The 21,219-nt window shown below is 48.9% G+C and overlaps 1 protein-coding gene across 1 annotated transcript in view; it reads left to right on the top strand.

The window, feature by feature from the left end:
* Window positions 1-17,756, top strand: part of RASSF3 (Ras association domain family member 3) — a 78,854-nt gene extending 61,098 nt beyond the window's left edge. Inside the window, exons 2-5 of the mRNA XM_082738330.1 lie at window positions 6,945-7,052; window positions 9,666-9,894; window positions 11,611-11,720; window positions 14,998-17,756. Coding sequence (XP_082594456.1) covers window positions 6,945-7,052; window positions 9,666-9,894; window positions 11,611-11,720; window positions 14,998-15,147 — 597 coding nt within the window. The 3' untranslated portion in view covers window positions 15,148-17,756. The remainder of the gene's footprint in view (window positions 1-6,944; window positions 7,053-9,665; window positions 9,895-11,610; window positions 11,721-14,997) is intronic.
* Window positions 17,757-21,219: the final 3,463 nt, after the last annotated feature.

Below are 21,219 nucleotides of genomic sequence, written 5' to 3'. Positions count from 1 at the left end.
AGCCGCTTAGCCAACTGAGCCACCCAGACGTCCCCAAATTGTGTTTTTAAAAGGGTCTGTACTTTCATTTTTTAAAGAAAACACACAAGGGAGTGGGCCAGGAGTTGGACAGGCTTGACTAGGCTATCCTCCACGGGAGGGTGGAGAGGACTGTCCCAGCTTGAAGCGCTTGGCACCAAGCCAGGCGCCGGCAGGTACTGCATAGAATTGTTGAATGACGAGTTGTATTACATTTTCGTAGCAGCTCTTTAAAGTACATACTGGTTTGCACATTTTACAGAGATGAGAAAACAGATCCGGGAGGTTAAGTAGCTTGCCTTTGGTCACACAGCTAGGACGTGGCAGAGCTGGGATTCAGACCTAGCGAGCCTTGAGTGTACCTGCAGCGGCGGCCACCTGGTCCCTGGGCTGTGAAGGGGGAGCCCCCCTCTCACTCGCACCTGGGAGCCGGTCTTCCTGGGTGCTTTTGTAAGGACCTATTTAGAAACTGTCCCTTCTCCCCTTCCCCCAGGCGATTTACAGGTAACAAAGCCCAGATACAAAGGTGGGTCAGGCCAGGTGGAGACATCCGTCAGTTGGGGGGGAATGCATACTGTCTCCCTGGTTACCAAGGAGTATGGGCCCCGCCCTTTGGGAGCCCCCAATCAAGGCGTAATAGGCTGGTTCAAATGTCTACTGGGGTAAATTGTAACTCAGTTGGTCACCTAGCATCACTGTGGAGTTTCCTGTGTGTGTTACAATCTCATTGGCCACCTGTGCGTGGCCAGGTCCGAACGCATGGCCTTTGCCCTTAAAAGCTAGCCTGTAAAACAGAGAAGGGTCGCCCTCTCTTGTAAGAGGTGTGGCCCCGAACGTTCGGTTAGGTTCTTGATGCTTGGTGTGAAATAAAGCTTTGCTTGACCTTCGCTTTGTATCAGTCTCACTCCTTTAATCACGGACCCATTATTGGGGCATAACTTTATCTTGTTGTTGTTTAATTTAAAATGTGATTATTTTTAACTTAAAATGTTAAGTTGAGATAAAATTTTCTGTTAATAGATAGGTTAGCAAGAAGGGCAAAGAAGTTCTCCGTCCCTTGGCCAGAGAAAGGCTCCCCCGCCCCGGGCTTGCTGATGAAAACACTAGAGGAGAGGCTAGTGGTTCATCATTTTCACAGAACAGATTCTGGAAGGTTGGAAGACTGAATGAAAAGTGGCTTATAAAAGAGAGGACCTGTGACTGCCCCCGCAGACACACCTGGGCGTGGCCTGGCAGCCTTTGAGCCCAGGAACAATAAGGATACATTCAGACACCTCTGCAGTAAGGATACATTCAGACACAGGCGCCCGGTGCCTTTCCGGTCCTCGCCAGCGCAGGTCAAGGTTAATGTCTTTACTGTTTCCTCTCTCCTGTGCTTGCCACGCAGGTTTTGAAAACCCCTCCTTATGTTCACCTGTTGCACTCTTTTACCTACTCTGTCCTTTGTGGGTGGCATGTTTTTTTCTCTTTCTTTCTTGCAAGGCCGTCTTCCCAAAGGCATTGCATTCAGAGGAGGGGCAGGAGGATCCTTCCCTATGGGAGAGGAAAGGCGGGGTGGGGGTTCTCTTGTAAAGGGGTAAAAATTTGGAAGCTTTCCAGTTCTAGAGACTTCTCCAGTTATGACGCTAAAAGAAACCACTCTGGGCGGAGCTTGTGACTTCTCTGCCTTTCTCCCAGCTTCCGGACTCCTCCCCTCAGACGCTGCGTAGTTGTCATTTCAGAGGCCTTTTCCCCTCCCCACCTTGCTCACTCCTCCCTAGCCTGTGCCGGAAGGTAAGCCCCGCCATGGTGGAGGTGTGGCACCCACTGTCCCCATGCTTACCTGAGAGCCTGGCACACAGCAGAAGCTCAGGAAATACTTGCTCAGAGAGCAGCCCTTGGTCCCTGGCCATGAGGTGTGCAAGTGCTAGGTCAGTCGACTAAACATAAGAGAGGAGATCTTAAAAGTTCTCCTCCTCCAAAAAAATTATAATTATGTGAGGTTGATGAAGTTCTAGAACCTAGTAGGTGAGGTTCGGTGGGCTGAGGTCCGGAGCTGATGACCAAGAAAGAATTCTTGAGACATCTTTGATGCAAAATGGTGGTTTATTAAAAGCACGGGGAGGACCCGTGGGCAGGAAGAGCTGCTGCCCAGGGCTGTGAGGGATGGCAGGTTATGTACCCTGCGGTTGGGTGAAGGTGAGGAAAAGGGAGGTTTCAACGGAGTTTTCATATACTAAAGAGGGCCTACAAGGATACTGGAGGCCTTGAGGCTGGATCAGTGTTGTCTTTAGGCCAGCCGTTAACATCAAGAGTTGGGAGATTCTTGGTGGGATATCACAATCCTGCTATCAATTGTCTTTGTTAGTGAGATTTAGGACATTTGTAAGCCAGGGGAGACTCCAGTTTTTCAGGATTGTGATCTCTGCAAGTTAACTATTTATGGTGGTCAGGGGTGCCTGAGGAATGCTACACACATTACCAAGGGGAGCTTTGTCTTCAGCCAGCCTCCTGCTCCATCATCAAGGTGATTGATGAGCTCTTTTAACTTGTGGGTGCTGTTTCGCAGTATATATGTGGGTCAGATCCCTTTGCAGTGCACCTCAAAACAAAAGTGTTGTTTGTCATTTGTATCTCAATATTAAAAAGTCAGGGTCCCAGCCATCTAGGTATTAGCTCCTTCTGTGGGATCTATGTTCCAGTTGATCCTTTAATAACAGGGTGTTCCGCCTTGAAAGGATCTTGGAGGTCCTTGGGGCCCCCTCCTTTCTGAACTGCTCCTATGGTTTCCTTGGGTTTTAATCTCTGAGAAGGAAGGATGGTTGTCACGCAAGTATGTCTCGGTTATGCCTGTGTGAGTGATCCAGGGGGGCTTTCTCTTTCCAGACCAGCTAGCTCCTTTGACTTCCTCAAGCTTCTGGGAATGCTGACGTGAGGAGGCCTAGGGGTGATTGGTGCTTAGCTAAGCATCTGCAGTGAAGAACTCCCTGGGGGCTCCCGGCTGGCTCAGTCTGTAGAGAGTTGGAGCCCTGGGCTGGGTGCAGAAATTGCTTAAAAATAAATTTTTTTTTAAAAGATTTTATTTATTTATTTGACAGAGATCACAAGTAGGCAGAGAGGCAGGCAGAGAGAGAGAGAGAGAGAGAGAGGAGGAAGCAGGCTCCCTGCTAAGCAGAGAGCCCAATGCGGGGCTCGAGTCCTGGGATCGAGGATCCCAGGACTCCGGGATCATGACCTGAGCCGAAGGTAGAGGCTTTAACCCACTGAGCCACCCAGGTGCCCAAAAATAAATTCTTAAAGAAAGAAAGAAAAAAAAAAGGGAACTCACTAAATTGACTTGACCCTGCCTCTTTGCTCTTAATCATTCTCTTTGTCTCTTCTCCTTTTCGTTCTTCGGCTTCTCCTGTGTCTTAACTTAGGCACTAAACCCCTGTGGTGGGCATATGCTGCAGTATTGGTTCGTTAGCTATTTTGTTCATTTTTAAAAAGTAACTGGTTTATTTTAGAGAGAGAGTAGGGTGCGAGGGAGGAGCAGAGGGAGAGAGTATCACAGGCAGGCTCCATGCTAAGTGACATGGGGCTTGAGCTCACGACCCTGAGATCCTGACCTGAGACCCTGAGACCCTGACCTGAGCTGTAATCAGGAGTCGGATGCTTAACTGACTCAGCCACCCAGGCACTCCTCTTTACTTTGGGGGTACTTCCACCACCAAGATTTTATTTGTTTATTTTGACAGAGAAGGAACACAAGCGGGGGGAGTGGGAGAGGAAGAAGCAGGCTTCTGGCTGAGCAGGGAGCCCGATCCGGGGCTCGATGCCAAGACCCTGGGATCATGACCTGAGCCAAAGGCAGACGCCTAATGACTGAGCCACCCAGGCGCCCCCACCTCCCATGGTGGGGGGGATACTTAAAACTTTAAAAAAAAAAAAAAGACACTTATTTGACAAAGAGACCGTGACAGAGGGACTTCAAGCAGGGGGAGTGGGAAAGGGAGAGGCAGGTTTCCTGCCAAGCAGGGAGCCTAATGTGGGACTCGACCCCAGGACCTTGGGATCATGACCTGAGCCAGAGGCAGCAGCTTAACCGACTGAGCCACCCAGGTGCCCCTGGGTACATTTTTAATGGTGGGCCTTTGATTGCCTTTATTCCTAAGTGGAACCATCTTGCTCCATAGGTCATACTGTTAAGAGCAGCAGCAGATCTTTGCAAAATTGCCATGTTAGGCCAGGAAGCACTTTTGAGATGAAGATGATTCACACTGCTGGTCTCTTTTATTTGCTCGGAAGTAGACGTGGGCCATTGAGCTGAGGGCACGGGATTAGTGGGCGACAGACTCTGGGTCAGAGCCCTGGGCATGGTGGGTTTGGGCTTCTTTGTCACGGTGCTCTCATGCCCTGCTGGTGCCACATCTCACATTTGTGAAGTGGAGACCTCTTACTGGCCACTTCTTAGTATTTGCTGGGGAGAGCCTTGGGCAATCTACTGAAAAAGGAATGTGGGAATAAAGCCTTATTATCTTTTTCAGCTGTGGCCTGTGACCAGTGAATTGTGGATCGGAAAGAGCCGGGTAGTCAGGTGCAATGTATGTTTTGAATTTCCTTAGAAATAGTCACCGAAGCTTCTGAAAAGTGACTTTAATCTACAGCTTTTTTTTCTTTCCCCTTTCCTAACCAGTGACACCAAATAAAGGATTGCTTTGGGGTTCTATGTTGGCAGACCGAAGGCTCCCCAAGGGACTTTGACGCCCCCTCCTCCTGGGGAGATAGGGTGCTCTCTCTGTTTCTCCAGCAGTACCGACACCGACCCATCTGACTTCAGGGCGCTGCTAAACTTGGGAAGTTACTGACCTACTTTATAGTCAGCGTACCCAGGCTCTGAATTAAAAAAAACTTGACACCTGAATGGATCAAGAGCCATTTTATGTTGTTTTTTTGTTTTGTTCTGTTTTGTTTTTGCAGAGTTTATTAGAGAGAGAGAGAGAGAGAGCGCGCGCGCTTGTGCGCATGCGTGCGAGCACATGTGCACGCCCATGTAGGGGGAGGGGCAGAGGAAGAGGGATACGCAGACTTGCTCTAGGTGAGAAGCTCCATTCACAGTCCCGAGATCATGACTTCAGGTGAAATCAGGAGTTGGACAAGTGATTGATGGAGCCACCCAGGCACTCCTGGAGCCCTTTTACGTTCTTTATTAAAGTGTTCCTGCCACTTCTTTGGTTGCCACTCCCTGTGGCTTCGTAGCACTAGCTCCCCATAAGAAAAGATGGCAACAGAGACCGGCTTGGGTAGCCTCTGGTAAAAAGGTAGACACCTCTTCAGAAGTTTTGTAGTGGAGGATAAATCAGTCCATATTTAGCTGCTCTTCTCTTTTTGACTTGAAGCTAGTTAGGACCCTTCATCCTTTTGAGTTGCTACTCAGGGTTGAATGTGATCATGTAGCCTTTGACTCAGGCAGGGACAGTGGGAACCTGTTTGTGTTAGTGGAAACAACACAGAGGACCCGATTAAAATTGAGTTTGGTCTGTTAACTGGTTGGGTCATCCCCAGATGAGTGTGTCACACAACTCCCACCCCAAGAGGTCTCAGGAACTAGAGTTACTGAGGGTTGGTAGGCTTTGGGAGGGAGTCTCGCCACCACGGAACCGCTGAGTTTCTGCTGGCAGGGGAATTTGCTTAGAACTTGATCTCCTTTGGAAACTGGAATAATGTCTACTTGGTTAGGTTGTTGGGAGAGTGAAATGCAACACGAGGCCAGCGTCTTGGATAGTTGACTTCACGGGGTCCCCGCACACTGAGGTTTGGGCGCCTGTGACTGCATTTTTTTTTTTTAAAGATTTTATTTATTTGACAGAGATCACAAGTAGGTGGGGAAGCAGGCTCCCTGCTGAGTAGAGAGCCTGATGCGGGGCTTGATTGCAGGACCCTGGGATCACACCTGAGCCAAAGGCAGAGGCTTTAACCCACTGAGCCACCCAGGCACCCCCCCCCTGTGACTGCATATTATAGAGGGACGTTGCATACTATCCTGCGATGGTTGAGCTCTTTAGACAGCAAACCATTGGGGAATCCTTCAGTGGGTTCAGCTATGTCATCGCAGCCACAGTGTGGAAGGTCAGAGCTGGGGTGAGACTGTAGGGGTTGGGAGTGGTGAGAGTGATAGGGGAGATCTGGCTACTTGTATCTTGACATGAGGATTTGTTCAGAAGGTACGTTGCCCTCCGGTAGTTGTGTCTGATTGGGTCATTGGTGAGTGCCAGCTAACATCACTACCTTTTTGCTTATAAATATGGTGAAGCTATAAAGACCATAAGGTTCATAGAACATGTTAAAGGGAAGCTTTTGGTGTGTGTCTGTGGATACTGTTTAAAATGGAAATGACAGGGCACCTGGGTGGCTCAGTGGATTAAGCCGCTGCCTTCAGCTCAGGTCATGATCTCAGGGTCCTGGGATCGAGTCCCGCATCGGGCTCTCTGCTTGGCAGGGAGCCTGCTTCCCTCTCTCTCTCTCTCTCTCTCTGCCTGCCTCTCCATCTACCTGTGATTTCTCTCTGTCAAATAAATAAATAAAATCTTTAAAAAAAAAAAGTCTATAAAAAAAAAAAATGGAAATGACCAGTCTTGCACGTACTCCTAGAGAATGGTGTTTGTGCAGAAGGGAAATTTAAAAAGGACAGCTGTACAAAATAGTATTAAGTGTTCCTTTTAGCTGCCGATAGATTAGTTTTATTCCATATAGCCCTCAGGAAGACTTGGTCTGAAGGAATGAAAGCCATGTTTGGTGGATGACCCGGGAATTTGACAGTGAGAGGGCGTGTGTATGCCTCCGTGCCAGTGTGTATGTTTCAAGGTGAAGTGCTCCAGAGTTCTTGTGTGGAATGCGAAAAGAATCCTGGCTTATCTGCATTTTTCTTTGTGCTTGTTCATGTGTAACATGGTTTGTTTTCCTTCTAGGATGTGGAGAAAGAGAAGGAAACCCACAGTTACCTCAGCAAAGAGGAAATCAAAGAGAAAGTCCATAAATACAACCTGGCTGTCACAGACAAGTTGAAGATGACCTTGGTAAGCACCTACACCTGGCAAAAGACAGATACAAACTGTAGGTCTTCCCATCCATGTATCTTAAAGTCTCTCAGTAGCACTTGCAGCCATTAAATGGTAAGAAACGCCAGACGATGAAGTGGAGTACTTCGGCAGCTTTCAGATGAAAGTTCTATTTTGAAGTAGCTTTATCGCACCCATCAGTTAATACTTGAAAGTTTCGTGACCTGGGGCGCCTGGGTGGCTCAGTGGGTTAAGCCTCTGCCTTTGGCTTAGGTCGAGATTCCAGGTTCCTGGGATGGAGTCCTGCATCAGGCTCTCTGCTCAGCAGGGGGTCTGCCCCTCCCTCCAACTTCTGCCTGCCTTTCTGCCTACTTGTGATCTCTCTCTCTCTCTCTCTCTGTCAAATAAATAAAATCTTTAAAAAAAAAATTTGTGACCCTGGAATGATTTTTAGCACCAAGGATTGCCATCACCTCTTTAACATACAGGTGGTACCTCAAATTGTGATAAGGCTTACGTCTGTTTTCTCTTGTGCAAATAAGTCGGGAAGTGTCGGGAAAAGGATTTCATGCCGGTGGGTTAGAATAGAATGGAGCCAGGATTCCTTCCAGCTGGTTGCCTCGGAAGGTGGGCAGATGTAGTATTCAGCTTCCTGCACGTTGTTTGGGTCTCCTGCTCTGCATTGTTCGGGGCTCCTGCTCTGCGGAACTGAACACTGAACTCAGTGGGGAGCTGGTGGAGGCGGGAGAAGGCATGGGGCGTAGTGGCAGGGGAGAAGAGCCAGAGCAAAGCCAGAGTATTCATTTGCCTCAGACAGGACCGGCGTCTCTGCTTGTCCTCACATTTGGTGACTTTCCTGGAGGCACCTGCCATCCCGTGGTGCCCGTTTCCAGGGTCCTTGGACTTCTGCCTCTCGGGCTGTTGGCTGTGAACTGACAGTTCAGCCAAGGACAGAGTGACTGGCTTAGAGCAGGCCCTGCTGATGTCTGTGACCTTTGGGGGAGGAGCGCTACACGTAAACCCTTGTGGTAAAGGATTCCTCCCCAGTGGGACGCCCTGAAGAGGAGGAAACGGGACACATGCTCTCGACTTTCTTCTTCATTACTCCCAATGGTGATGCTTGTCTGTTTCCAAACGCGCTTTTCATCAAAGGAGAAATACTGCACTCAACCATCGGCTCCCCCCTCCCTCCCCGGAGATGACGTTGCAAAAATAGAAATTTGAAGTGTTGTGGAATACTTTCTACAAGAATGAACAATTGAATTAGTATGGTAAATTGATCTTGTGGAAACGAAGAAAAGCAGTGGACCAAAAATGGGGGTTTTTAAAAACGTTTTAACTGTCTGATTTCTTCACTTTTTAGAAAAAAGATTTTTATTTGATAGAGACACATCGAGAGAGGGAACACAAGCAGGGTGAGTGGGAGAGGGAGAAGCAGGCTTCCCGCAGAACAGGGAGCCAGATGCTGGGCTTGATCCCAGGACCCCGGGATCATGACCTGAGCTGAAGGCAGACGCTTAAGAGCCACCCAGCGCCCCTAACTGTCTCATTTCTATGTAACACCTAAGGCTTTATTTTACTAAAACACTAAAATACGTTTTTTTCCTGGATGTAAAAAGAAAAAGTGAAGAGCAGACAATTATTACTGTTTTTGGTGACTAAGAAATAGTAAGTCTACCATCAGCGAAGACAAGTGCTGAACTCAGCAAGTTGTGTATTTTAAATACGGGCAGGTTCCCCCACCCCCCATGAAAAGCGTATCTCAATAAAATGGGTAAAAAATAGTATATAGAAGGAGATACAAAGTTAAGACATGTTAAGACAAAAAAGACAAGTGCTTATAATATCTGTAGTTGGCATTGTAGCTGCTTGAGGCCGCCAAGATGCATCGTCACGCGCCCCCACGCCCTGCGCGATGTGGGGTATGCTGTGTCCAAACATTTTGGCGAAATTGATCATCTAGGACACGGGGTGATAGGCACTAGGAATGAGGTAGCTTGTTTGGGTTCCCTTCCCTCGGTTTTGGGTGTTTCCAAGTGACACACAGAACCTCTCCCCTTCCCTCCCTCCCTCCGTCCCTCCCTGATTTTATTTATTTGAGAGGGAGCATACATGTGCATGCGTCAGGGAGGGGAGCCCGTGCAGGGACTCCATCCCAGGTGCCTAAGATCACAATCTGAGCCAAAAGCAGACGGTTAATGGACTGAGCCAGCCCAGGCGCCCCACGACCTTCCTTTTCTGTGTAATAGCTGGTTACCAGCTGCAGAAGTTTCCTTCCAGCCAGTTGGCCCCGACCCGTCTGCCACACACCAGTGTGTCTTGGGATTTGGCTGGCCTCTGCTTCGGTGGACTGTAACCTCTCCAGTGGGCCCTGACCTTTCACATGTGGTTTCGGAGGCGTCCCTCCCGGACTGCTGTCCTGTCCCCACAGCACGAGGAGGCTTCTATTGCCACATCTGCCCTACAGACCCCATCTCTGGAAGCACTTTGCCAGGGTAGTGTTAACCTCCCTCTGAGGTCCTTCCCTTCGGGGCGATCTTTACTGAAGCTGTGCCACAGAGCAGTAAAAGCACAGAACCAGACAAAGAGTATCTTGCCTTTCATCTAACTGTGCGTTTCTTCCTGCTTCAGAATTCAAATGGGATTTACACTGGCTTCATTAAAGTCCAGATGGAGCTCTGCAGACCCCCTCAGACTTCTGGAAAACTCGCTCCCGGTAGCAATGGCTGTATGAACACGCTTCACATCAGCAGCATGAACACTGTCGGGGAAGTGATCGAGGCCCTGCTCAAGAAGTTTCTTGTGACCGAGAGCCCTGCCAAGTTTGCACTTTATAAGCGTTGTCATAGGGAAGACCAAGGTATGTTGCCAGGCCTCAGATGAAAATGGTGTCTGCTTTTATGTCTTTGTCATCCTGAGCAGCAGGAAAGCTGCTGGGTGTTATGTATGTCAGAGCCCAGGGACAGGTTCTGGGAGCCATGGTGATCCTGGCTTAACCCTTTTCCCATTTCCTGGCTTTCCATATTCCTCAGTTGGACACTTTGTGGGTCTGAGGCGTTTCAAGGCATCCACATGTGATGGGCATTTGTGGAGGATTTTGTGATGTGTGCACCAGGGGATGGCTTTGAGTTTTTTTGTAAGCCTTAATTTTAATGCTCTTCAGGATGAAAAAGAATGCTTTTGTGCTTGAAGGTTTCATTAGCACATTCCAGTTTGATGTGCCTCTGAACAGGGGTGGTCTGGGGGACTTGCCTCCTTGGAGACTTGGAGGACGGGCAGGCGCGTGTGTCACTGCACATTTGCAGACTTCCTGATGTGCGTGGCATCATCCCGGGTTCTTCTGTTTCCTGAGCTCGCCTCGCTAGCCGTGACCCGGGGGCAGTGTGGCACCCAGCCCCCCAGAGGCACATACAGTGGATAAATAACATTCTCCTCTGGGGTCTGCCTGTCTGAACTTCATGCCCACATGCAGCGAGTCGGAAGAAGATAGTCAGGAACTGTGTGAAACTGAACATGGTAGTTCAGTGCTCGAGCAGAAACTGATCACCAGTGGTGAATAACCATGATACTGGGAGTCATCAAGTGCTTGTTTGGAAATGCTTAAGATGTGTGGGCAGTCCCGCTACTTAACCTCTGCTTTTTTGGGGTAGAGCCTCCAGCAGCAATGGAGGAAAATAGACTAACTTGATGTGCTAGACATAGCCTTCACTTGTTGGGAGAGGAAATGCAGCTAGTTGCTGAGTGTGCATACTTCTCTTTGACCCCAAACCATGGGCTGGGCCCTGCAGAATACAAAGAGGACCCTAGGCCAAGGTTCCTACTCTCAGGAGGCCCCAAACTTGAAGCATGGGCATTTACATCTCCAGGGAAATAAGTACCTGTGATGTGGCCGTATCCAGAAGTGCCAGGATACCATAGAGGAGCTCAGATGGGCTATTCGGCAAGCTTCGTTGCCTGCCCGCTGGACTTGAGCCGCATGGCCAGACATTAATAGCATCCTGTTGAAATATTATCCTCATGGCTGGCAGAGTCTTTCAGCACTGCAGGCAGTGCTAGTACCCTGTGTGTGTCTCTGTGAGTGTCCCCATGTGTTGCAAGAGACACATGCCTGCAGCCAGCAGAGCCCGCGTTCTGACGGCCTGGTTGGTTTGCAGCGGCTCATAATTCTAAATTAATGTATAGAGAGATTCACTCTGACTTTGTTTTCTTCGATGGTATGTTTTTACTGTTTCTTAAAGGGGCTGCAGATCCTTTTGTAAGTGTATTATCTTGCTTTCTAAAAGGGGGAGCAGAATAAATGACAGGCCCATCCTTGGACTAATACCCATTAAAATTCATTCCTGAGGATTATTCCCTTTGTAATCGAGGCGCAGTGCGTATTGTGCAGCTAGAACGGAACTAGCGTAGATTTCATTCCACCTCCGGCTGTTCACAGCGATAGGAGAGGGAGGGCGGTGACTGGGTGGCTGGGTCACGGGCTGTGTTGCCTTGATCGGGAGGAGGGGCTGGAAAGCCAGGCGGATGGTCTGGGGAAAGACGGGATCCTGTGTAACGAGCTGCCTGTTTGCTTCTGCAGTCTACGCCTGTAAGCTTTCGGACCGGGAGCATCCGCTCTACCTGCGTTTAGTGGCTGGGCCCAGAACAGACACGCTGAGTTTTGTTCTTCGTGAACATGAAATTGGAGAGGTAAGTGATTGTTCATTCTTGCTTTCCACTGTAGAGAGCAGCTGGCCCTGGTTTACTGCTTGAGTCTAGTGACTCTATTTCCTCGGGGGTGGGGAGGGTTGGGCAGGAGGAGAGAGAATGCATGCAGGCGGGCATCTGTCTAGCTGCCTCTCTGTGTCTCTTGGGATGGGGAGAGGAGTTTGGAGGACAGCTTTCTGTGTGTTTCTGAATTGTCAGAAATGAACCCAAGGTTAGCCTACAATAGAATTTTTTTTTTTAGAACAATATCTGTTCTCTTGGTTTATAATTCTCAGAGGTGGGAAAAGAGCAAGTAAGAAATCTTTTTCCCACCCGAGGATCCCATTTCACTTCTACTACCTCCAAATTACCCTAATGCAGCTAAACTGTGAAAGTTGATACTCTCCATATGTTTGCTACAAACCTCTCCAGGCTCATTCGTTTAAAGAGAAATAGAAGGAAATGGAATTTAAAAAAAAAAAAAAAAAAGGAAATGCAGGAGTTTGTCTACCATGAGAGACATAAAACTTTGTAGAATCTTTTTTTTTCTTCTTGCCACAGTGATTTAGAAATTATGTTTGTATATGCATCATTTGTCATTTTGTCTCCAGGGAGGATTGAATTTAGGCCAGTTCAGTTGAAAAAAGCACTTTATATGGTCCAGCCACCAACTTTAAAAGGACACTTGAGTAAATTCCTGGGTCTTGGGGGCAAGCCATGGGTCTCCGTCTTCTGCCTGAACAAGAAATGGCATGAATTGTCCATGTAGAACATTGTGTGATGCAGTGAGAATAGTTTCCAGGTTTAAAGTTAGGAAGCCAGGGGGTGCCTGGGTGGCTTGGTGGGTTAAAGCCTCTACCTTCAGCTCAGGTCATGATCCCAGGGTCCTGGGATGGAGCCCGGAATCAGGGCTCTCTGCTCAGCGGGGAGCCTGCTGCTTCCTCCTCTCTCTCTGCCTGTTTCTCTGCCTGCTTGTGATCTCCGTCTGTCAAATAAATAAATAAAATCTTTAAAAAAAAAAAAAACAAAAAAACAACAAAGTTAGGAAGCCAGGAGTCCACTTCCACTTCCTACCAGTCCTCTTGTGAGTTTAGGAGCATGATGTTAGGAGAATCTTCCAGTCTTCAGCCCTCAGTTTTGAAATCTGTGAAATGGGGCTAAAGACTTTTAAAGGTGGTTTTGAGTTACAAATTAAAAATACATGTAAACATGCCATGTAAATTATGTATCTGTAAGTTGGAGCTTGATCTGGGGAGTTTTAGGAAGATAGTGCTTTTTTTTTTTTTTTAAGATTTTATTTATTTATTCGACAGAGATCACAAGTAGGCAGAGACGCAAGCAGAGAGAGAGGAGGAAGCAGGCTTCCCACTGAGCAGAGAGTCCAATGCGGGGCTTTATCCCAGGACCCTGAGATCATGACCTGAGCTGAAGGCAGAGGCTTTAACCCACTGAGCCACCCAGGCACCCTGACAGTGCTGTTTTAATTAACAGAATATTCTATTGTAGAAAGTTTGTTCTCCTACTCCATGTTTCTTACTTTCTTTAATAACCAGGTCAGAATTCTCCAGACAGCCTTCTACCATTATGCCTACTTGGTGGTTTTATTCCATTTGTTCCATCTGTTTTACTTGTATTAGGTTATCTCTGGTCCTTTTCCCTCCCCACACCCCTGGGAGTTTCTGTCAGATATTGTTCCTGGGGCCCCTGGGTGATTTAGTCCCTTGAGCTTCCGACTCTCGATTTTGACCCCCATCATGGTTTCCTGGTAGTGAGATTGAGCCTGGGCGCGTTGGATGGGCTCAGTGCTCCGCACTCAGCGAGAGTCTGCTTGGGATTCTTCCCCTCTTCCCTGTCCCCTGCTTGTGTGCACGTGCTCTCTCTCTCTAATTAATAAATAAATAAACCTTTAGTGGAAAAATTGTTCTGCCTAAAGCCATGATTCTCAGCCTAGGACCCAGGGCCCCCTTTTGGAAGGTGTTTTGTTTGGAAAATAAATTTAAAAACCCCCTCTGGTGGTGCCAAGTATCTTTCTTGACCTTTACTGATGAATTAAAAAAATTTTTTTCTTAAGGTGCCTGCTAGGGGTGCCTGGGTGGCTCAGAGGTTTAAAGCCTCTGCCTTCAGCTCAGGTCATGATCCCAGAGTCCTGGGATCGAGCCCCGCATTGGGCTCTCTGCTTCTCGGGGAGCCTGCTTCCTCCTCTCCCTCTGCCTGCCTCTCTGCCTACTTGTGATCTCTGTCAAATAGATGAAATCTTTAAAAAAAAAAAAAAAAGTGCCTGCTAGGTGCGGGGTGCTGTTGGGGAAGCAACTCAGAGTCTCCAGGGCAAGTGGCAAAGCCCAAATAGTGAGAAAAGAGTAGGTAAAGAGTAGGTGAGGGAGACGCTTAGCAAATGATCCCCATAATTTTTAAATCTTTTGTGATCAGGGCTACCATTGCTCAATGAGAGCTTCTCATAGGTGTTGTTCTGGGTCAGAAGGAACAGAGGAAGGAAATCATGGAAGACTTCTTTGAGGAAGTGGCATTTAAGCTGAGACTTGAAGGTTGAGTAGGAGTTTGCCAGGCAGAGTAGAGAAAGTGAGTGAAGCTAATGTAATGAGTGGGACAGTGTGAGAGAGAAAAGGGAGCTAGAGGGGTCAGGGTCTTTCAGACTTAGCAGGAATGACCAGGGGAAGCCACCGAAGGTTTCTAATAGGGGAGGGACATGCCTAGATCTGCATTTTATGAAGAGTATTCATATTCAGCTTGGCTCCTGAGGGAACAGATGGGGGAACAGAAGAGTGGTGTAAGGAGGTTATTGGGTGAGTTTGTCCCTGGGCTGGAGCAGAGGATGGTGAATGCAGAGGGGGGCAGCAGAGGTAGTAGAGAAGAGCAGGCCAGTTGGAGAGCTGTGTAGGAGCTGGTAAGATTGTGGGAAGTGGAAGAATGTGGCGGTGATGGTGGTGACTGCAAGGAGAGGCCGAGGAGAGTGGTTTCTGATGCTGCTGGGGTCAGGTAGAGAGGGGCCAGGTCAGCCGTGAAAATGTCTGGTGCACTTGGGGCCCTGAGTGCTTTGGCCCCAGTGAGATCCGCTGTGGAGAGCTGTGGAGGCAGGCAGAGGTGCGAGTGGGCCCGGGTGTCCTCGGAGGGCCCGGGTGTCCTCGGAGGGCCCGGGTGTCCTCGGAGGGCCCGGGTGCTGGGGGAGGGAGGCTGGGGAGCGCCTCCCCCCACCAACCCCACCTGTGCCGGCCCACGGTCTGACTTCAGCACCTGGGTTTCTCCTTCTTGTGTCCTTGCACAGTGGGAAGCCTTCAGCCTTCCAGAGCTACAGAATTTCTTGCGGATCTTGGACAAGGAGGAGGACGAGCAGCTCCAGAGCCTGAAGCGGCGCTACGCGGCCTACCGCCAGCAGCTGGAGGCGGCCCTGAGCGAGGTGCGGACGCCCGGCTAGGCGCGCCCTCCCCTGCCGCCCCTGGCCGAGAGGCGCGGGACCTGCGTGCGCAGCCCCAGCCGGGGTCTCTCTCGCGGGGTGGGGGGGCCGTCCTCGCGCCCCGTGACGCCGGGGGGCCTGCCCCCTCGGACCCCCGGCTCTAGTCCCCGCCGCCTTCCGGCCTTTCCCGGCGTGGCTGCTGCTGCCCGTCCGACGACCCCGCGGGCTCACCTCTCGGCAAGCTGTGAATCTGTGGTCTCCCCTCTGGGGCCATCTAGGCGGCCTGGAAGCACGACTCTGGGTTTTGTTTGGTTTATCTTTCTTCCGTACTTTGTTTTCGTTGATTATGTGATGGTGAAGTGGAGCTGAAGGACGTGCAGATGATTTTTTTTTTTTTTTAAAGCTTAATAAGGAATCTCTCTGAAGACTGTTCTGTGTTGAAACTACCTGTCCGTTTTCTGTTTTCGGTCTTGAAATGTCCGAGGAAGCGACCTGAGGGACTTCGGAGGCCCCGGAAGCCGGGAACTCGGAGGCCTTGAAGGGTTTGGTTAGGAGTTGGACTGAGAAGGTGAAGAGCAAGTTTGGAGGAAGGCGCCAGCGGAAGTGGGGAGCTCTGCGGGAGCGTGGTTGGGGTGAGGGGCGAGTGGTCGGGGAGACAGGTGTGTTTGGTTACAGATGGGAAAGCCTTGGGTTTTGAGATGTTAAGCCCATCGTGGTAGTGCTTGATGGGCTGGTGAGTAAGACCCGGGAACAGAGCCAAAGCAAGTAGGAGCTGGAGCGGAGGGAGGAGCTGGGAAGTGTGCAGCTGCCCAGAGAATGAGCGGCCAGCCAGGTGGACCAGAGGGGGTCCTGTGGTGTGGGTCGCCCTCTCTGGGGACCCGTCCTGGTGCTCTCTTCTGGGGGTGGGGCGCTTCTGCGGGTGGTGGGGCCATGACCGAGGCCTAGCTCAGGTTACTGTCCATCTCCTACCCCAGGTCCGGTCTCCTACCCCAGCCAGCTGTTTCCTGAATGGAAAGGGAGTCTGGATAGGGGGTGGCAGTTTTCTGGTTAGCTGCGAGATTTGTCAAGTAGAGAGCTCACTGCATACTTTTGTGACAATCACTCCCCTTCTTTCCCTAGTTTCCCTTTTTCCTGAACCCTTCCCCCTCTTCCTCCTCCGCTCTTCGCTCCTCCCCACCTTCTCTTACAAATTGCAGTCTGTTCTTCTCTAAGGTAGATCCTAGATGTGGAGTATACACCCAGTGCTATCAGATCCTCCTTCCAAAAGGAGTACTTGACTGAGGAAGAGGGTGGCCAGAAAGGGAGGACTCCCCTGCTGCTGCCCTGCCACACACCAGCTGACCACACAAGAGGGGCTCTTTCTGGAAATGCTCTAACGAAAGCGCGTGTTCTGCCAACCAAAGAAAGGCGTGCAAAACAGAAGCCTTCCTTAAAGCAGGTTAAATAACCTCGTTTTTTGCAGCAATCTGAAAACAAGAAAGCCGTGCTGTGTTCTAAAGGGGCCTTATAATCTGTTTTTTTTTTTTTTTTAAAGTCTAGATACATTTTGTTTATAAATTCCCAAGGAATTGTCAACACTTTGGTGACACCTAATGGATTCTTTTTGAAATTCCAAGGTGCTTCATTTCTTTGCCTCTTAAGTGAACTGTGCCTTTTAAAAACTGCATTTCTGTTCCCTTCTTGGTGGCACTTCCGACTTTGCAGAGAGCACCCGTCTTGTTGGAGGCAGGTGTCCGCGGTGGTCTGTGTTGTGCACACACATTACTGAGACAATCCGATCTTCCTAAGCTTTTTAAGGAGAGTTGGGGTGGGGGGAGTAGAACTAGCTATAAAATATGTATGGGGCACATCTTGTTTAATTTTGCATGTGACTTCTTTTTAGTGCATCAATGAGGTTTTAGTGACGTCATCCAACACTTTACCTTTATTGTTCAGGGAATGCCTTCGTGATTTTTTATACTGGTTTTACTGTTCAGATTGTGGCTTGGGTTTGAGTATACTGCTATCAACCACCTGGTCTTTGAATTGCCCACCCAGTAAGCTTATATTTTGTGAAGCATTTGTTTTTCAGATTAAGACACTGTTAGAACCTACAAAAGTAGTAGCTGATGGTTATCTGTGAATTTTTCTTTCTTTCTTTCTTTTTTTTTTTTACTTGAAGTAGATTGTCTTAAACAGGCATCCTCCTCTCTAGTATCCAGAACCTCGCTCGTTGTCGTGTGCACTACAAGTTGCAGTTTGGAAAACTTGCTGTATTGAAATTGTCAGTACATAGTTCTTGGAACACTGACATTCTCTCCCAAACACTGGTTCCTGCAGCAGCATTTTTCATGCATAAAAGAAGAAAAGGCCACTACGGCCAGAGATTTTTAAAAATCACTGTACAAATTCTTATGCTAAATTAAACTAAGCTTTGCTGTAATACTGTTTTCTCTTCAATATGTGATGGTACCAGAATGTTGTTAAAAATGAAGGGGGTAGTATTGCAGGGGAGCATTTTAAATCACAGAAGTAAAAAAGTTATAATATTTATAATTTTGATGAGTTTATTTTAATAGGGAAGATTTTTCTTCCCTGCAGTTGTTTCTGGAATGGCAAATTGTTTCCATTATTAAAAGTCGAAGTTGTTAGCTGGTGTCTGTGTGTTTTTATTTGCGATAATAATATGCCCGGTAAAAGGAGGTCGCAGGAGCGGGACGAGCTGCTTTTGCGGACCCAAGAGAACACGTGTGGGAACGCAGGGACTTAGGTTTGAGTGGGGCACATTTGTTCTCTCAAGTGTTGCTTTTCCTTTGTCTTACTCTCTCGGGAAGGAAACCCTCACTGAGTGTCTACCTGTACAACACATTCCTAAAACAGTTGTTCTGTTTGTGGAATATACATACGTTCAAAAGTGTATAAAGCATGTGAACAAAGAATTAATACAAAGTGGATGCCCTGTGGCCCCTTCCAAAAACAGGAGGGTCCCATTAGTTCCTTAGAAATCCTCTCCCGGGGCGCCTAGGTGGCTCAGTGGTTTAAGCCGCTGCCTTCGGCTCAGGTCATGATCTCAGGGTCCTGGGATCGAGTCCCGCATCAGGCTCTCTGCTCGGCGGGGAGCCTGCTTCCCTCTCTTTCTCTGCCTGCCTCTCCATCTACTTGTGATTTCTCTCTGTCAAATAAATAAACAAACAAACAAATAAATAAATAAATAAAATCTTTAAAACACACACACACACACACAAAAAAGAAATCCTCTCCCTCCACCTTCCCTACCTGCCTTTAGTTCTCTTGTCCTTGAAACAGACCACTTTCAACGTTTAAAGTGTGTATTTTTTGGTCAGCATGCCTGTCCCACACAGGATGGTGGGATGGGGAGTATTTGGGGGAGTCCGTATCTGTGAGTGGGTAAAGGCTCTGTGTGCTCCTCTCCTGTGCCTGCTCTAGGCAAGCATTTTTACTGCTGCACTGCCCCCTAGAGGTGGTGGTGAAATCAGACCAGGGCTGCACCTGTTGGTGAAGGGAAACATTTCCAGAAAAGCACCATAGTTGTTTGAGAAGTGAAAATATTATGATAGAAAATGATGGCTTTGTATAGATCTCTCTGATGAAATATCGAGAGGAATCTGGTTTGTTTGTTCAGCCTGGGTTACTACCCAAGGTGCACGGGGAGTTTTTTTGTTTGAATTTTTATCCCTTAAAGGGAGTTAGTTTCCTGCCCTAAGCTTTTTGTCAGAATTTATCACCAAACGATAACCTTTTTAGATTTTCTTATTTTGCAGAATCCTCAAGAATAGTATCTTGCATTTTGTGTTAGAAAGAATGGGGAGGGTGCCTCAGTAGGTTAAGCATCTGCCTTGGGTTCAGGTCATGATGTCAGGGTCCTGGGATCGAGTCCTGTGTCGGGCTCCCTGCTCAGCAGGGAGTCTGCTTCTCCCTCCTCTTCTGCCACTCGCGCTGCATGTGTGCTCTCTCTCACCCTTTCTCTCAAATAAGTAAATCTTTAAAAAAAAAAGGGGGGGGGAACGCCTGGGTGGCTCAGTTGGTTAAGCAGCTGCCTTCGGCTCAGGTCATGATCCCAGCGTCCTGGGATCGAGTCCCACATCGGGCTCCTTGCTCAGCAGGGAGCCTGCTTCTCCCTCTGCCTCTGCCTGCCATTCTGTCTGCCTGTGCTCGCTCTCTCCCCCTCTCTCTCTGATAAATAAAATCTTTAAAAAAAAAAAAAAAGGTTGGGGGGATGTCTCTGTACTGGCAAATTCACGCGAAGTGTTCACAGTGTGCCAGGCTGTATTCTCCAAACCTCAGTACATATTAACGCTTTTTCTCTACTGTGAGGTAGGTATTGTCAACATCCACATCTCACAGATGAGGTGGCGCACTGAGGTCCAGCAGCTTGCCCACCGCCTCGCTGAGAGAGCGGCCGAGCCAGGTCCTGGCCCCGAGCAGCCCTGCCGCTTCGCTCCCCCGGAAGCTCCGTCCAGTTTTCCAATGCACCTGCCAGCAGGAAGCCGGGATGTTGCCCGTCCTGCGCTGAGCGGTTTGTCAGAAAGCAAGCCTCTGGGTGCGGTGGGGGTTTGTGGGACGTGGAAGGGCAGCCTTGATGTCTGAGTGCTCTGTCATCCTTGTGTGGTGTTCATTCAGCGTCCCACTGAGGTGGTTGTGGGTTAACACTAACCGTCTCCCGGTGTTTTCATTCCACAGGTTCTGTTGTGCGGGAGGCTCCCAGGGCAGCTAGCCCGGCCAGTGTTCGCACTGCAGTTAGTACCATCATTCCCGGCACCATCCAGAAAGCCTCCTCGGGGACTGCAGAGTTCCCCATTCGCAAAGGCTAGAGCTTTCCTCCCCCACCAACGATGGACCTCTGCAGAGGAACACGGGAAACCAAGCATGGAGTCTTGAAAGTGCTCCCTTGTCGGTGTGCACACCCGCACAGTTGACCAGGTGCGCAGAAGAGCAGCTTTGTACAAGAACTCGGGGAGGGAAGTGGGGGGAACGGGAGTGGGCAGCTGTAAATAACTTTCCAGGGCGATGTCATCTGCATGGTCCTGTTTTGGGTTTTTTGTGGGGGTTTTTTGGTTGGCCCTTTTTGGTTTCATTCTGCTTTTCTGGCAGAACTTTGTCTCTAATCCTGCAAGGTGAGAATGGCAGGGAAGAGGACAGACCCTTTTGATCTTAAATAATAGTTTCCAGAGACAGCTGTGACTCACGCTTGGCTGAGGCAGTACTTGGCAGCAGCTGAGCTGCCAAAGCGCCCCTCTCCTTCCCCTCTTGGAAATGGGAATACTGACATTCTTACATGTTTACACACAAACAGCAGAACACCCAGGGCTCTTGGTATCCTTCCAAGGAAGCTGGGGGTTTTGGCTTTGTTTTTGGAAGGGAGTTACTTTAAGTGGAATAGTTACTTTCAGCCTTTCTAAATGAGCCTCACCTTTAAGGCAGCTGGCTCTTCAGTGGCACAGATCGGGGGTGCTGGCAGCCTCCCCTTGTTTTTGCCACCCTTTGTTGGCAAGAGGGATTAATGAGATCCTGCTCAGTTCCTTTCTCTGAAGTGGGGTGCTAGGGGCTTTGCTTGTGAGGGCTTTCCGAGAAGGCGGGGCTCCGAGAGGGCAGGGCTTGGGGGGACAGAAGGACAGAGAGGGAGTCTCAAGCAGATTCCTGAGTGCAGAGCATGACCAGGGCTGTGACGCAAGGCTCAGTCTTACACGGGCCTGGGACAGTGACCTGAGCTGAAATCAAGGATTGGAAGCTTAACCGATTGAGCCATCCAGGCATCCCGAGGGCTTTCAGATTGTCAAGTGCGATAGGATTTGTTTAAATTACAGGAATTCTGGAGCAGCACACTAGAATCCTTGAATTGTTACTATTGCGGGTAGGAAAGCAACCGCTTCAACTCCAGTGTTTTATACTGAGCTATAAATGGGGTCTTGAGATTCTTTTCAGTTTCAAATGACTTTTCCTTGCATATGTAATCTCTCAAGGAGCATGTTGACTCAGTGACTTTTAGGTAGTCAGGCATACATCATGCCTTCTCAAGAAAAGACCCTTGTCAGAGAATACATGGGCAGCCACAGTAACTGGGGACTTAAGGAAAGTCCGAGTTCCATTGCCTTT

The sequence above is a fragment of the Mustela nivalis genome, assembly GCF_964662115.1.
Source record: "Mustela nivalis genome assembly, chromosome: 7".
Classification (NCBI taxonomy): Eukaryota; Metazoa; Chordata; class Mammalia; order Carnivora; family Mustelidae; genus Mustela; species Mustela nivalis.
The sequence above is the reverse complement of the archived record's forward strand: the minus strand, read 5'-3'. Positions and strand labels throughout refer to the sequence as shown.